The 17,029-nt window shown below is 37.0% G+C and overlaps 1 protein-coding gene across 3 annotated transcripts in view; it reads right to left on the bottom strand.

Annotated features, from left to right (window-relative positions):
• Window positions 1-17,029, bottom strand: part of AGMO (alkylglycerol monooxygenase) — a 190,533-nt gene that overhangs the window by 169,848 nt on the left and 3,656 nt on the right. For all 3 annotated transcript variants that reach the window (XM_064676100.1, XM_064676116.1, XM_064676108.1), the window contains exons 2-3: window positions 13,685-13,815; window positions 583-734 (exon numbers count right to left, since the gene is read on the bottom strand). In XM_064676100.1, the coding sequence (XP_064532170.1) occupies window positions 583-734; window positions 13,685-13,815 (283 nt within the window). The remainder of the gene's footprint in view (window positions 1-582; window positions 735-13,684; window positions 13,816-17,029) is intronic.

Genomic DNA, 17,029 nt, shown 5'->3' with positions numbered 1-17,029 from the left:
GATTCTTATTTCATTGCTACAGACTTTCAATCAGGCCCACAATTAGGAATGATAGAAAGTGTTATTGCATTTTCAGATAGGGTATAAAAGGCTAGAGCAAAAATACATTGTCATTACGAAACAGAAATATGTAACAAGACAGATACACAGGGATTAATCCTATTACATCTTCACCATATATATGTACAGAAACAACTGGTGTGATCTACACGGGCTCCATTATTTTGGCTACTTTGCTTTTTACTGCTCTCTGTTTTAATTTTTATGTACTTACTATTTTTTCCTTACTATTTTTTTTATGATACTTCACTTTCTGTGAAGTGGTACCTTCTGAAGTACTGTGGTACTTTCAAAATGATACTCCTTCCTTTCACAAAATCATGTTTACTATATTGAGTATGATGTGTAAACTGTTCTCCATGCTCAAAGTAAAAGTGTGTCATTGCTAACCTTTGAGAAGAAGAGCAGCTATATATGCTTAGAGTAGAATACTTATAGAAACAAAAACAAATACCTCATTTTATTAATAGACAACTCATATATTTTGTATTTAAAAACATGAAAAAACTTGTGAAATCTTACCATGGCTTATGCGATGAAAGCAGTAGTATGCAAAGTCCACTCCCAGAAGTGTCAAATACCACGTCCATGGCGAGTCCCAGGGCAGTTCAAAGAGTCTGTAGTTATTCCATACATAGATGTAACTAATTAAGTCAACACTTCTGAATAAAACACTGAAATAGAGATCCAAAATGTTTTATCAATAATTTTGTCAATTTTAATTTCAGAACCTTTTTACTATATATTGAGTATTTTTCAGCTGGGAGTCTTTTTGTAACACACAAAAAGAGAGTCCCCATTCTGCAATCTTGTCAAGTAATACTACTATTTACTTCAGCGGAACCTTGCCTTAACATCTACAAGGTTTCTAAATCCAGCTTTCTCCCACTCACCACCCATTAGGCATGCTCAAGGGCTGAAGCACTCCTGTGCTCTTCAGGTGCTATGGTGTTCCTGTTTTCCCAAATCTGAAAGAAACCCATCCTTGCTAACTCACAAGTCAGAAGTGACTGAAGTGTAGCAGCAATTATGCTCAAACACTAATGTAAGACATTAAAATACTTTGACTACTTCCATTACGAGGAAGGACAGGGAATAGGACAGGACTTTTGGGAGCAGTGAAATATTCAATCTGCTCAGCATATCACCTCACTTTAAAAAAGGATAAATTCAGCAGGAGGAGCTAAAGCCCAGTGCCTTTGAAAAGAAGAGAGAAATGGCAGGGTTGCCAGAAAGAGACAGGAGAAATCATGAATTTGCAAAGACAGGAAAGCTTTTGTTCCTTCTGAGCTCCTGGACTACAGGGACTGAGTAGCTACCCCTGACCTAACACAGCGCAGAGGTAAGACCAGAAGGAGAAAGAAAGGAGCTCTGGGATGGGCAGTCCAAACCCAGTGGCAACTCTCCACAGCTGTTTAGGATAATACAAATTTTAGTTGCCAGTGTCACACCCTTTCCTCAGTACCCCATCTCATTTCACTAACTGGGAGCCTGAGCCATCTCCAACAAATTACTTTGATTTTACAGGGTGAGTTTCTGGATGGATCAGGAAGCATTAAACACAGCAAATGAGAGCTGAGAAGCTGTAGGCACTGGGGTAGCCCAGGTGACAACTGGCTTAGGTAGCTGTGAAATGGTGCCTCAGCTGCAGACTGATATATATTTAAACTGCCATTTTCCTAGAAGAAACAGCAGGATTTGCAGCAGCTTCCTCACATTTCCTCCTGCTACTCTCCTTTGTGGTGTTGCTGAAAATGTAGTGAAACAGCGGTGAACTGAACTGCATCAGTGTCTGAAAAGCAGTGAGCAGAAAAAAAAGTAGGTAAAAGATACTAATTGTGGGAAAGTCACACGTATCCTTTTCTATATATCAATGAATTAACTGCACCTGAGTTTAGAGCCTAAGAGTTAAAAATAAGATAATCATTATCAGCATCCTCTACACACAAAAAAATAATTTAGTTCTCAGATGTTTTGCTGTTGGTATTTTTTTGGGGGGAAGTGGAAGAATTAGCAGCAACACCTTTGTACAAAGTTGAGTAAGACTTTAAAAATCTATAAAATATATTCATGGTTGAAGGAAGACTAAGGGATTCAAATTCGGGGAGCTTCCAAAGGACATTACAGACGGGATACCTGCAAGACAGTACTTGCATAGAGGTGGTAACAAATTGCACGTAGGTGTCCCAGCCTTGCAAAGTCTCAGCTGAAAGACAGACCAACATCTCTCTTTCCCTTTAGACTCATCTGGAACTTCACCTTACATTGAAATCAGATAAAAGATTATCCATGCATCTCTGTCCATGTTGCTCATTCTTGTCTCAGTACCACTTCTCAATGGTATTTCTCCCCAAAACCCTGTCTTTTTTTTCTTTTTTCCTTTTTTTTTTTTTTTTTTTGGCTAGATTATTTTTCATATAGTTTACAGCATAGCCACAAAATACTTGAATCTGAAAACTAAAAAAGGAAATATACTCCTTCACCTCTAAAGCTTTGTTTCACACATCTGGAAAAGACCCCTGAAAATAGTCTGGCCATGCCCTGTCCTTTTGGGCAGCTGCACTGAAACACAAGGGAACCTCAGCAAATACGGTTGTTTCAGCTTGCAAGCCACCCCCTCTGCCATAACTGAACTTTGCAGTCACCTCCATCTTTTTGCAGAGACACCCATTCAGAGCTTTTATACTTCTAGCATTAGCACCTCTTCCCATAAGTGTTTTGAATAAGGCTAGAAGAAAACACCTTGAGCTTCTGTGGTGCTACTTTCTCTATTAAAGAGGAACAAAGTCATCTGAAAATTCCAAACTCCCAATACTAGCCTGCAAGCATAATAGCATCACATCCACCACTTTATCCTGAGAGCTGAAGCATTACAAGTTGTTGTTGCTCAGGAAGAAGAGAGCTAATATCTTTTCCACAGCCAGGCTCATCTCTTACCTGCAACTCATTCCTACCTTTCCTATAATCATATCCGTTTTTCTCTTGGATAAATATAACAAAAAATGGTGGAATTTCACTTCAGCAGCTCACACCCATGAAGAACGTCTCTTGACTAGCAAGGACAGGTGTATCTGCAACTTCAAAAACAAATTGGCTATGCCCAGAAAGTGGGCCATACACACCTGGAACATGTTTAATTTTCATAAGAGCAGTGTTCTATAAATATTTTTAAAGAAGATTATATGTGTCCAACCAGATTTTTGCAATTCACCTCATGAGGAATCTGTAAAGTTCAGTATAAATTCTCAATCCATTTCACAACAGGTCAGAAGGGAGCTGATATTATTCAAACACAAAGAAATGGGCATTTCTTAACATATTTTCAATGACCAGGAAATTTGAAACACCTCTTGCAACACAGAGTATCAGTTATTATTAGGTACTGTTTTCTTACTTTATTCTTTTGCTTTTATTAACACATAATGCCTTTGCAGTACATCCAAAGATATGTGACCTGGAACATTTCCTCCATTTTTGATCAGCTTTCAGTATTTCACCCTCGAGTCCTTTTTTTTTTTCCACAGGCTGAGGCCAAGGTGTAACACTTGAGCTAACCCTGCAACACATTTTTCTATATATATAATTTGCTGCACATTCTTTCCTTCATGCTTGAATCACAACTCTACAGCACATAACGTTAGCTGATTACCATAATTAATTTGGAGTAGTTTATCATATTACTATGCAATTCTGGAGAAAGAAGAGTTGCTTAGCTAAGTATTTTTTAAAAATTTACAGTGTGATAGATAGGAAAGGCCAGAGCTTGCATTCAATTACAATTCTGGAAGTTCACTTGGAGTTTTAAAGGTTTATATTCCCCCTTTTTTCTCCCTTAAGTTCCTTCTTTGCTTCTTGAAAATATTGAAGAGAACTTAAGAAATTTTTTCTTCATTTACATGTTATAACCATAAATGTGACAGAAGTGGATAGGTAAGACTTTTTTCATCTAGTCCAATCCTCTGCATAAGGAGTAATAAATCCTAAAACAGACTGTATATAAAACCTTATTATATACATTCCATAGATTTATTTTCTTGGATTTTGAACATTGCTGCTGAAAATTTTCTTATTACATGCAAAGTGCACTTAGACAACTGTTTTGACTCTGAGAGACAGTTCTCATCTCCTTGTTTCCAAAGTTCATACGTACTTTACTCAACGGCGGTAATACTTGTTTTTAATAAATCATTTTCCCCTTCACCTTACACTGGGTCAGATTATCACTTCCTCTAATTAAAAAAGTCCAAGAAGGAAATTCTGGGAGATGAACTCTCCATGTGGAAATAAAGATCTACTTATGGTAAATCCCTATGGGATAATGAAGGAGGGAAAAGGTGGAGGAAATTCAATTGGAAAAAAAGAAAGCTGCCCATTTCAAAGAATACAAGGTCCTCTTTTGCTTCCTCCAACTCACAGATCAGCCATAGAGCCTGAAACCAAACCTTTAGAAAACATCTTCCGTGGTGCCCAGGACAGTCACAAAAAAGGAAAAGGGGCAGAGACAGGAGCTGTTGTCTCTCTTCCAAGAACGGAGGAAGATCTGTGTACCTAAAGTGAATACCCCAAGGAAACTGCCTCAGCTCTTACCACTTTTGCAGTCACCACCTCACATCACACTGGGAACTGACCTGGTGCCCCTGAGCTAAAAACACAACCCTACAGCTGGACCTACAAAGGCTCTGCTCTCAAGGGCTGTAACAGACTTGCATCCTTGGAGGTCAGACACAGAGGGAAACATGTTAAGACACCCTGGTCACAAGGTTATATTATCATGAAAAATAGTGAGAGATTACTAATACAGTTTCCCTGGGTTAAATAAATTCTGTTTTCCTAGCCTGATTTGAACTATATGAATGTAAAGTTTCAAAATGTTGAACAAAGGCAGTTTCTCAATAATTTGAAATTATTCAGACCATTTATGTAACAGCAGGATACACGAATAATTAAATGCTCTGTAAGTCTTTGTTTCAGAGTGGAAAGCATAAGGATTTCCATTTCCAAGGATACTCATAGAGCTTTCTTTTCCAGATGAAAAACTGACTCCAGTCAAAATTGAAATAAACATTTTGATAACATGATTTCAGTAAAGAGAAGAAGGGGGGAAGGAGGTAGAGAAGCCTCGAGAAAAGGTCCATTTGCAAAATAAAGAAAATCTCCTGCAACTGAAATCCCCTTTTATTTCCTGTACAGGTGCCAGGTCTTGAACAGACACTCAATTTATTACTTTGTCAGTTGACTTATTAGGGTTGACACAAATCGAGCTGAAATATGCCTGACACACTGCAGTCAAGGCTTTTTTCACGCTTTAGCACAAAGCCAAACTTTCCACAAGGTGGAGGGAAAGGGAGAGGGAGCTGTGGGAGTTCTATTCCCTGTTTTCTATCATCAAGACGAATACGATCTCTTCTCCCATTCTGAATATGCAAAACCAGTCATGAAATAACCCAAGGCTAAAAAATAATTCACCAAAATGATACAGCTGGGAAATTATTATCAGGCTCTGGAAAGCCCTTGATTACAGGAAATAGCACCTACATTTTGAGAAAATGTTCCCACCAGACACAAAAGCTGAATCAAAGCTTCTAGTCTTCCTTAGTATGGCTTTCTTTTCCAGTATTTTAGCCTAAACAATACAAACCTCCAGTTTCCCTCAAGTAGAAAAGAAAATATCAAATGCAAAATGAAGTCAAATGCAGGTGACTCAGGTATCCCTACTAGTTGTATTTTGCCTGACCAAGCTGACCTTTCATTCACCAAAATTATTCCTGTTGCACTTGACTTTATATCCTTTAATTTATGACACTAATATTCATTTACAGTAGTAGATGGAATAAAACATGAAATTACAGGTTTTGGAAGAAAAATAACAAAAGTCAGTGGCACATTTTTTTATTCCTAAGTCCAAATCTTGCTACATAATTCAAGTCACTTGTTTATCTTTGTCAATTCATACATAAATAAGCAATCAATTAAAAATGCAGCACAACTTAAGTATTTTCATGAGAAGTTCTGCTGCCTTTAGTGACACAATCCACAGTAACACATTATGCCCTAAGGTTATGCAATCTCTTTAGGTACTTGTAATGTCATTTTATCTTTACAAGATTAAAAATCCTAGTTTAAAACCTTCAGTACATCTGAGCTTCTGGCATTGCAGCTTACTCCTCCTCTTTTATGAGAATGGAAGTTATATTTCTTTATACCAGCACACTGGGCAGTCAATTCTGTTCCAGTAACTTTAGGATACACAATATTGGAAGATCCTACAATGTCATCTCCTGAAAGGCAATGGACCTGACTTTTCAATATTTGTACAAATATCACCGTATGAGTGTAATACAACCACCTGGTTAGAACTTCTTTCCATTCGAGGTTTGATTTTGATCTGAAGTGAGAAAATTTGCATTACAGTTTAAGTTAAATTGGGAACAAGCCTATAATATTCTCAAAGGTCACATATAAACAAGTAATGAGAAAAGAGTATTCTGTTGAACTCAGATTCTCCTAGATGGATTCAGAAGAACTAAAGGAACCGGTAACAGTTCCTGTGCTCTGTAAAAGTACAATGAAATAGCTTCAGTGAGACATCATAGCATATTAGATGATGAAAACAGGAAAAACATTTACATGAGAATTTATATTGAACTCCCTTGGTCACACTTCTGAAAATTTAAAAAGACAGTGTGCTTTTTTCCATGATACCCAGTGGTGAAGAAAGTCTATTCTTTTCAGATCTGATTCAGATTCTCATTTACAGAATCATTGAGACAAGTTTCCCCCATTTCCATAACTTCTAAGTATTGACCCAAGAAACTAGGTTGGCCAGCTATAAAAATGCTACTCCTGTGCTCCATCTAGTGGAATCCTGATTTAAGCTTAATTCATCTTTTAACAGAGATGTGCTTCAGTCAGAAAGCTACTCTATACAGAAGCAGTTTCTTCGAGTTTTTTTCAAAATGTGTGAAAACTGACACAATTTATCTTCAATCAAAATACAGAAACATGGAATGAAAAATCTTTATGGGATTTGAGAAACTGGTATATTTTGTGAGTTACGGAGACTACTGAACTTAATTAAGAACATATTTTCAATAAGGGTAAATTTAGTTCACAGTATATGCTTTCACAGAAAAGCACAAGTATATTTGAAAATTAACTCCGACAGCTTCTCTTTGTTCTAAAGATGTTGCAGGTGCAAAGCTGGGCTCTGACATTAAGAATGGCAGATCACCAAGCCATTTATTTGCCCCACTATACAGAAAAAAGGCAATGATGCAATACTAAGGATGCAGATGAACATGCATTCTGTATAAGAAGTTACAACTTAAAAGAGTAATTGGATCCCTGACAGGTTTGTGTGAAATACAGCAATCTCTAGTACATTATGGTAGGTACATACCATCAGTCGTCTCAGTAAATTATTTTGAGAACATCCCAACTCTCCCAAATCCTTACTTTTAATGTAAGGTAGTTTATATGCTATTTTATTAGAAAGTCCAGAGTTTTAAATTCCGGCTCAGAGCTTTCCTTAGTCATCACCACAAAGTAGCACTGTTTAGAGCTGCTCACTGGTACTCCTGTGCCCTGCCAGCAGCCATGTCCACGGCTGTGCTCTCCACCCTGCTTCAAACAAATGGAACCAGAGTACCAAAATTCTATAGTTTAAATCTCTGAAGAGATTTAAATCTCTGAAGAGATTTAAACTAGTGTGTTTGGGAAGGATTCACCACTGAAGTGCAGACGGTAAAAGGGGATGAGGGAGGTGGTGTTGTGCACCAGACAGCAGATAGGATGCACTCACATCTTTACTGGGCACAGCTGGATTTGGACTTGCTGGAGGACACAGCATGATTTACACCAAATTTATAAAACTTTGTTAAATTGATGCAATAAGAAGATAGGATATTTAATCCACACAGGAGTTACTAACTTGCTGATTCAGTCCTACTCAATTCACCAATGCAAACCAGATAAAAAAAAAATAAACAACTAATTAGAACAAACAATAACTGTTCAGGTAAGACAGTTACTGCCATGAGCTTAACTGAACAAATTTTGAAAGTCTCCTTCCAGGGTCAGGTTCGCCTGCTGAAAATCCTACCAGATTCTGCTGCACAGCGCTACCCTCTTACTCAATTTGTTTGTCCTACTCTGTCTGCTTTACCTACAGAAGATTACTGAGTTATTTCAAAACCTGTTCCTCTGACAAAGCTGTGAGGGCTGTGACCTTTGGCAAAATATGGGACCAATTAACAGTGTATATGGGATAGTGAAGCCAGGAGGGTGCTCTCATGAAATATATAACTACCTAGTGCTACTTGTAGAGTGGATGGAGTGGGGAGGTGAGTAGATTCTGTCTCTTCAGGCTTGTTACCTATTAAAAATTCTATTTTTTTGAAACATCTATTGACAGATAGTGTATTAAATTGCCATAGCTAGCTGCCACAGGCATGATCATGACTGCAGGTTCCATAGAGACTGAACCTACAGTCTAGCAGCTCTTGGCTGCCCCATTCCCACCCCCAGACAGTTTGCTTGTCTCTCTGCCTTAAGCAAATACCTTTTTTGCTCACACAGTGAACCAAAATAATTCCACTTGGGATCAGACGAGCAGCTGAACCAACACAAGAGAAAGGGAGGACTACCTAAGTGAGCACAGGAAAGACAGAATTGCCAGAAGTTTGGTTGGTTTAAGGGCACAGTGCAGCATCTTTACTCCCCATTTAACCAGGTTAAGTGATTACCTTTCCAGTTTGGCCCCATCTGCTCATCACTGCCCTAAGTATGGTGGTTACCAGCCTTCAGACCTGCCAGCATAATTGCATGCATAGCTGCTCCCTGACCTGGCTCTGTCAAAACGAATGCAGCTGAGCTTAAACACCTCTTTTATAGTTCTTGGGGGGCTTTTGTTTCTGCTTTTAGCGTGTCAGGACTAGGTTAGGGAGCAATTAAATGTGCAGCTATGTTGGCAGATCTGAGGGGGCAGCTGGATCAGAAGCAACACATCTGACCATGCTCTAAACAAACATCTGTCCAAAGCCTTAGTCAAACAGATGTGGAGAAAAAAATGTACCTAATAAGTTTGGAAGTGAAAATATAATTTATGGGAAACTGCATGTATCAAATTTTCTTCTACGAAATGCAATCACTAATTTATGAGATTATAATTTTCCATAGTCACACATAAAGTATCTAGTAGATACTTCAGGAAACCAGCACATACTTTAAATGGATAAATCCATGCAAGCAATTATTTTTTGTTCTGTCAGGACACTGCTGGCTCCACAGAGTTGTGAACAGCTTGCACCAACTTGAACTGAGGGTATGCTAATCAGCTCTGCATGTTGTTACTAATAAAAATTGAAAACCTTTGGTTTCAGACTGCAATTTTACATATGCTATAAAGCAGATAACTCAGTAATGCTACAAACACATTGAGAATTTCTTGTCCTGTGACCCTGGCTGCATTTTTCCAAGCCCATTTCTTGTGCTAGCACAAGATTTTGCAAAGACACAGTAAGAATTGATGCAGCCTCCCCCACTCTGATGGGGAGGTCCTGGACCTGTTTCCTAGGCCCCTTCACCACAGGGCAACACAAATGCTGATGCTGGCAAAAGGGGAGCAAAGGTACAAAGGGAGGAACGAGCAACAGAAGTATCAACCAGTCAAAGATACACAATAGTAATAACCAATCAAAAAGCATTTCCTCATTCCATTCTCATGGTCAACACTTCAGAGAAATCTAACTTCCTCTGTCTCAAAAATCAAAGTAAATAATGTATACAGATTGTAATGTTCTCTTTAGAAATTAAGAAGCTCATTGCAGACTTGATTGACCAAACTGTGTTAGACATTATATATATGAACACTCATACCCTGTTTAATTGTATTGCAGAGCTGAACACTAAAAATAGGCAACTGAGCATGAACATAAAGAATGGAGACTTTCCCAACTAGTTTGAAAATGTACCTACCTCAGTTATCCCCCAAACACTTTTTTTAATTTGATTTATGTTCTGCTGCTTTAAAAGAAAAAATGGGTCAATATGAAATAATGCACATACTTGTATAGTAGATATTTATACCCAAAATAAACTTTCTCTTGGGAGAATATTTTTACAGCAGCATTTAAAGTCTCCTGGCAATGGTTAGCTAGAAAAGTTATTTATTTATTTAGAATAAAAGTTCTCAGAAATTTTTTAACCACCAACATTTAGGATGCTGGGAATAAGCTTACTAATTCAAGTTTCTCCCTTTCCCCCAAATTACTTTTCATTGCATTTAACATTTAGTATTCATACATGCAGAGGAATGCATAGTATGCATTAAGGCAGAGAAAATTATATTCAAGAAATGTATGGGCTATTTTATAAGAGATGATGTGTACATACAAAGCAATTCAACTTACTACATGCTGTTGAGTCTAATAAACCTGAAAACAAAACACATTGCCTTGGATGATTAGACTTTTCCTCTTGCACCTACATTTTTAATATTTGGCATACAAATATCAACAATTTATGATTTGCACTTTCTCAACAACAAGGTATGAAACACTAAATAAATACTGTTTTCCCTCAAGATACACAACACTTCTGTTATACAGACTATGAAATGGAAAAAAATACTTAGAGGCTGAATCTGGTTTGTGACTCCTAATTTTTTCATTAAATGTAAAGACCTCTTTGCAATGACACATTTGAAGCTTCATTTTAACTAATAGACTGAAGCCCACCATTTTAGACTCAACCACAGATTTTTTTAAGGAAGTGGCAAACCATTGCTGCTAGTTGAGAAAATGAAAATTAGTCCCTAGGAGAGGATACAATCAATGGTGTGTTAATCTAACCTTCAGCTGTTAATGATTTGCACTACTATTTCCCCTGATGCTGTGGGTTCTGCTGAAATATTGTTTTAGCAGTTACTGTCAGCTTTCCCTACCTTTTTTCTGCCTGAAAGGGAAAGACTGAAGTGAAAGTCTTAGCAACAGATTTTGCCTGTGCTATTTTTTCCCCTTTTTTTCTGACCCAGTTCTTTCACACCATGGAAGCAGGAGACAGAATGCTAAACTGTTCTGTTTTTTTCAGTTCAAGCCTTTTTAGCCAGTCAGTTATTCACAACTCCTCTTACTTACAAAAGAGGTGTTACACTAAGCAGTCACCATTAGAATTGCGATATTAACATGAGATTAAATAATTTAGGAAGTCTGTATTTTGCCAGCTTCTTTCACATTCAGCCAAAAAGCTAAAAGTTTTACGGGTCTCTTTTTTGGAATGAACTGAGGAGGGTCTTGTATTTCCAGACATGAGAACTGCGCAAGCAACCTGGAAGAGACTTCTGCTGGTGTAGCAATAAATAAGTGTACTGATCTTGCAGATTTGCCTGATCCTGCAAACTTTGAGTCCTTAAAGATCATTCTGTACACTCAGTTGAAACAACCTTGCAAAAGAAAACTGCATAGCCTGCAAGCCAAATTCTGCAAAGTACTGAGTGCCAAAATAATAAAAGTACTCAGCACCTTGCAAAGCTGCGTTCCACACACACAATGCTAGTTTTCTTAGCAAGCATTTCTTCTAGGAAAGAGTGTATCTGAAGTGTTGTAGTATTCTTAAAGCCGAAAGGCCTTGCAAAACCATTCAAACTTTCTTTACAGGTATCTCAGTCCCTTTAATTAATTTAGTTATGAATATTTCAGAAAAAAAAAAGGTAAGTATTTAGCATGGTAAACGCATCAAGTGTAGAAAATTTGGATTAAGTTGAAGAAGCAACATTTGAACTATTTCAATATCAGCTTCCTGCACACTAGAAGAATCTGTGTCAGAGTTGTGTGTTGGTCCACACAAATCTAATGTATTGATAAATACTTATCACAGCTTAAAACATACTGAAAAGTTTAATGTTGCTCCTTTCAGATCATGATCACAAGCGATTAAGAGGAACAAAATGGTTTGAATACAGGTTGAACACTAGCTGCAAAAATAGCTTCACAAAATTCTCAAGTAACTTAGACATTAATTTATGTTTGAATATTTTTCATATTGAAAGCTCATGCCTCTTATTTTCCAGTATTTGATGAGTTTCGGAGAGTGTCCTTAAAAGGTTTCATCCATGATATTTACTACTGATAACTAACATAACCATCACAAATTGTCTTTGTACCGAATGGACCTTGTCAAAATTTTTATTGATTAGAAAGCTTAAAAAAATTAACTAAATGTCTAACATTCAATAGATTATAATGTGGGTGTTTACACATTTCAGAAAATGAGTGCTACTAGCCAGAAGGGCTAATTTTAATTTTTTTATTGTTGCTGTGCTCTTTTAATGTATTTTTATCAAGAATCTGGATTAAAGGAAAAGATTTCTAGTAAAATTTGCAATGACAAAAACCAGGGATCTCTAAGTAACAAAGACAACATTTCATGGATTCAGGCTATTTCAGGAGGACCAAATGTATAATCCATGTATTTCTATATGGCCAAATATAAGAACATAGTGCCTATGAATGAGGAATGTAAGCCTCAGAATCCAAAAAAGTATTCAGGGATGAAGAATGGCTAAAGGATCTGGGATATATAAAGGGAAGAACAACCAGCAGAAATAGAGAACAAATGACTTCATTATTTGGCACTGATGTAGTAATTTCTGAAATATGGAGTGCACTTGAGACATCAACACTAAGAAGGCTGAAAAACCACAGAGAATTCAGAAAAAGAACTGCAGGAATAATTAAAAGACTTGCAAATACACCATAGAGTCAAGCTCAAATAATAAAAACTTTTCTTCATATAATGAAGAGATTGTATACAATTTGATGGTCATCTGCGAATTCATACATGGGGAATAGAAATGTAATCTCATCCGAAAAGATGTAATAAAATCTATCATCTGGAAGCTCATATCATGCAAAGGCAGATCTCAAACATGATATTCCTTACAAGTAATTAGAACTTCTGAAAAACACTTGGAGGTATTTATATAAAGAATTTGCTATATTCCCTCTTACTGGAATCCACAGTTAACCCACAGTGGCTGTTTGTTTAAATACAAATCTGTTTATTGTGAACTAATTCAGGTAAATCTTACAGCATTTATATCGGAGAGTAGATTGGATGGTCATGTTTCCAACAATTCTTCAATTCCATTGAATTCAAACACATGATTATGACGGCATTCAAAGAACTTTGGATCACATGCATATTCACAATTCTATCAATCTGGTTATATGCACAGAATTTTGTTTGTAAAGGCTAATGAAAATAATAGACCTGGTTTGTCAGTTTTTGTTTTATTATCTTCTTTCTGTATTTCAATGAAAGAAAACTCAGATTTTAACATATAGTCTAACATAAGATATGGTCAAGTCAGCTGAAATCCCAAAACTGGCAAAAGGTGACAGCCAGATGAACAGAATCGGAGCTGAACAATATTCTGCAAGTATCATATTTAGCCTTACAGATTAGAAAGGCTTTACACACTTTGTTAAAATTAAGTTGCATAAAGAAAGATCCAGATGCCTTGTTTAATCATTTTGGGTTATCAATAACAACTTCAATATATAATTCTCTTTTCTTCCTTCTTAGTCATTAAAAAGCAATCTCAAAATTGTATACATATACTTACTCTGGCAGTCGAGACAGGATACCTAAGGAAAGAGAACTTATGCCATCATTAATCCGACCCGACAGTTTACGCTTCTGAATCCAGCTGACAGCAAATTCCAGCCCAATAAAAGTAATGAAGAATGGAATACTCTGAAAAAAAAAGTTTGAAACAAAAGAAGTCACAACACAAATAAAATTAGTTACACCTTTCCAGCAGCAGTTTATGCAGCCAGATGCTTCTCAGATTGGCTGGCACCTTACTAGCTACTACTGTGATAAAGCTCTTATAAATCAGAACAACCAAGCTACCATTTAATCCATAACACCAGCATAAATTCATTGCAGTAACCTCCAACCACATAGGGTTTTTTTGTATATTCTGCACATGAACTGTTAAAAGGTATCATAACAAAACACAAAAGTCTTTCCAAACTCATATTTCTCATATTCAAGTGAATCAACAAGGGCAGCAACGTTTGTGGGTTTCTCTAACCACAAGGTAGAACAGAATCTGGTTTTTATTTGATATGTACAAAGTTTTCTGAATGTGTTCAGTCTCTGAACTTGGCATCCAACATTATTATCTGAAAGGCATAGTAAAGTGAGTTTATTTCTACTCAGCATTTCTGTCGCCATGCTTTTTCCTTCAAACAGCAGCAGCTCTTCCATATGTGTTTTCATCAGAGAACCCAGTTACTATGCAGCCCATTCCAATTTGTGCAATACAACATGTCTTCTTTCCAGACCAAGTAGCAACAATATAATGTTCCCTTTTTTTTTTGGATTGTACTGACTATAAAATAATTTTCTGGCTTTCTGAACAAAGCATAATGATGAGCAAGACTTAAACATTTCTCATTCAAAACTGTTTTAGTTGAGGATTCAATTCTCACTGTCCATCTTGCACCCCCAACCAACTGACAAGTAGTGCCAGTAGTGAAAAGTGTGGCTATGACTTGTAGTAGCACTGGTAACATTTTAGTGACATCGTTTTTTACCAGCAGAGAAAGACTCTTAGACCTGTTCTCAAATTTTCATCATCACGGGTAACAAAAACAAAAAAGCCTTGAGTAACAGTAATTGGTAGAGAATATACTCTTTTTACTAACAATGGAGTCCTAACAGTCCTTCTACTTCCTGTGTGGAAGGAATGACAAGGCAGTGGCAGCATATTAGCCACTGCCATGAAAATCTAGAAGGCAAAGAAACAGAAAGGAGTTATCAGATCTCCATGTCTGCCTTCAACTGCCTCCCTCACTCTGTAGAAAGTTCTTAGGTGACCTTTGAAACACTCAGACAATTGCTTTTTCACTATATTAAGGCAAAAAATTCCCACCATGTTTTGTAGGGCAAGAGAAATGCAAGACCAGTGAGATGTTCTGCACCTCTGTGGAAGGCACCACATTGCCAAACTTGACCTATTACTCTTCTGCTGCTTTTGCCCTCTTCGAATGACCTGCAAACACATACAGCTTCACTGACTGAAACCCTCCAAACTGCACTGCTGTAGGAGAGAGGCTGCTACTGCCTATACAACATTTTAATGGAAGAAGCATATTGCCTGTGCAAATGACATTGCATTTTGGAGGGTGCTCATTTTTTGTTGCCAAGTGAGATATGATCTGGGAATTCCTACCAGGCTGGGACACTAAAGAGACTAAGATGGATATAGACCAGATTGCTCAGTCAAAGAAGAATTGGATGATTCAAACCATGCAAGCAGCAAGAGATTTATGGCGTCTAGGAAATGTGAAAGTTCATAAACTTCAGCAGCACAGGGTTAGGTTACAATAACAGATGAACAGAGATTAATATCAACATGACACTTTTTAATTTAGGTGCCTAGCTTGCTCTGTTACAGCATTTTAGGCGTATAAAAGCCTGTTTGTGGTATGTACTAACTGATGATATAAAAAACTCAGAAAGCAAAGGAAGACCTATGCATAAAGCCTAAACAACACCCAAGAAAACCAATGTGGTAAATCTTTCAATATTTGAAATCAGTAATAAGGAAAGAAATAAAAAGAAACTCCATTACCTTCCATTTGAAATCAATTACGCTTTCTAGGAAAATATAAATACTTCTGTGTTTTGCTCTATCTAGCTACTTCATTTCTGAGTAGAAAAGATTTTTAATGTACTTTTCTTAATTGATATCATCAAAGAACAGATTCCTAATTTATCAAAAAAGACTGATCACCACAGCTGTACATTCCATCAGAGAAAAAAATATTTAATAAGAAAAACTAAGAAACACTTGACCACAGTATTAGGAGCCAGGTCTAACACAGTCTACAAACAGTTTGAAGGTATGAAACAGCAGAAGCTGCACAGCAAATGGAATGGGCTCAGGATAGAAAAAGTGGGATGCTTTTTTCACAAAATGAAAACAGTTAATGGGAAATGTACAATGTCTGTATTCTATGCGATGATTCACTTTCCCCAGCAATCTCTGAAACAGTTAAAACACTTGATTTTATACTAATACACAGTATTATAACTCCTTTCTCGTTGACTTCATTAAATATTTTCTTCCCACTGTGAAGCTGTGAAACAGCCAAGCATTTGACAGCACTTTTTGACTCACAAATAGGTAGTGTCATAGCAAGGAGGATAAAGAAACATTCAGACAGCCTTAACCTCCTGCCCATCAAGGAGTTTGCAAAAGGAAAGACTTATGGCATACCCCTTACTATCTAAGAAATGACTACCTGTCTACCATACACTGCATTAAGCCTTGCCCAAAGCAGATCAAAGGGATGAACTACGTCAAGGCTAGTATGTATTATTTATGTGACCATAACATCTATTGTCATGAAGCAGGATCATACCCTGTTAGATGCAGCACAAACAGAATGAAAAGGCATTCCCTGTCCCAGAGAGCCTACTGGGTAAGGATAAGAGATAATACAACAGAAGGATACTGCAAGTAATTCAGGAAAAAAGGAGATAGTAAGAGAGAAAATACTCTCACCAGCCCAATCACTACTTTTTTTTTCCTTCAAATTAAAATGGTAGTGAAGACATTTAAGAACCTGTTGAGATGGGTAGCTTTGCAACAGTTTTCAACAGTTGTCCTACAAACAAAATGGCACAAAGTTAAGAAATAGCCACTGTTGGCATCCCAGGTCAGAGAAGCCAGATACTTTTGGTATCTTCTGGTCTATGTTTTACTCTCTCTTTGTTTCCAGTTATTGGGTTTTTTTTTTCTTCTCCCATCACCAGAAATACTCAACGGAGATTTGCATTAGGTTGTGGCTTACTTGAATGACTGATCCATAACTTGAAAGCCTTACTCTGAGCACTTAGTAAGAGGGGTTCAGAATGCAAATGACCATTTTAAATCAGTTTCTGCTTTATACTG

Source organism: Pseudopipra pipra, chromosome 1, assembly GCF_036250125.1.
Source record: "Pseudopipra pipra isolate bDixPip1 chromosome 1, bDixPip1.hap1, whole genome shotgun sequence".
Classification (NCBI taxonomy): domain Eukaryota; kingdom Metazoa; phylum Chordata; class Aves; order Passeriformes; family Pipridae; genus Pseudopipra; species Pseudopipra pipra.
Note: the sequence above shows the minus strand (reverse complement) of the source record. Positions and strands in the feature narration are given on the sequence as shown.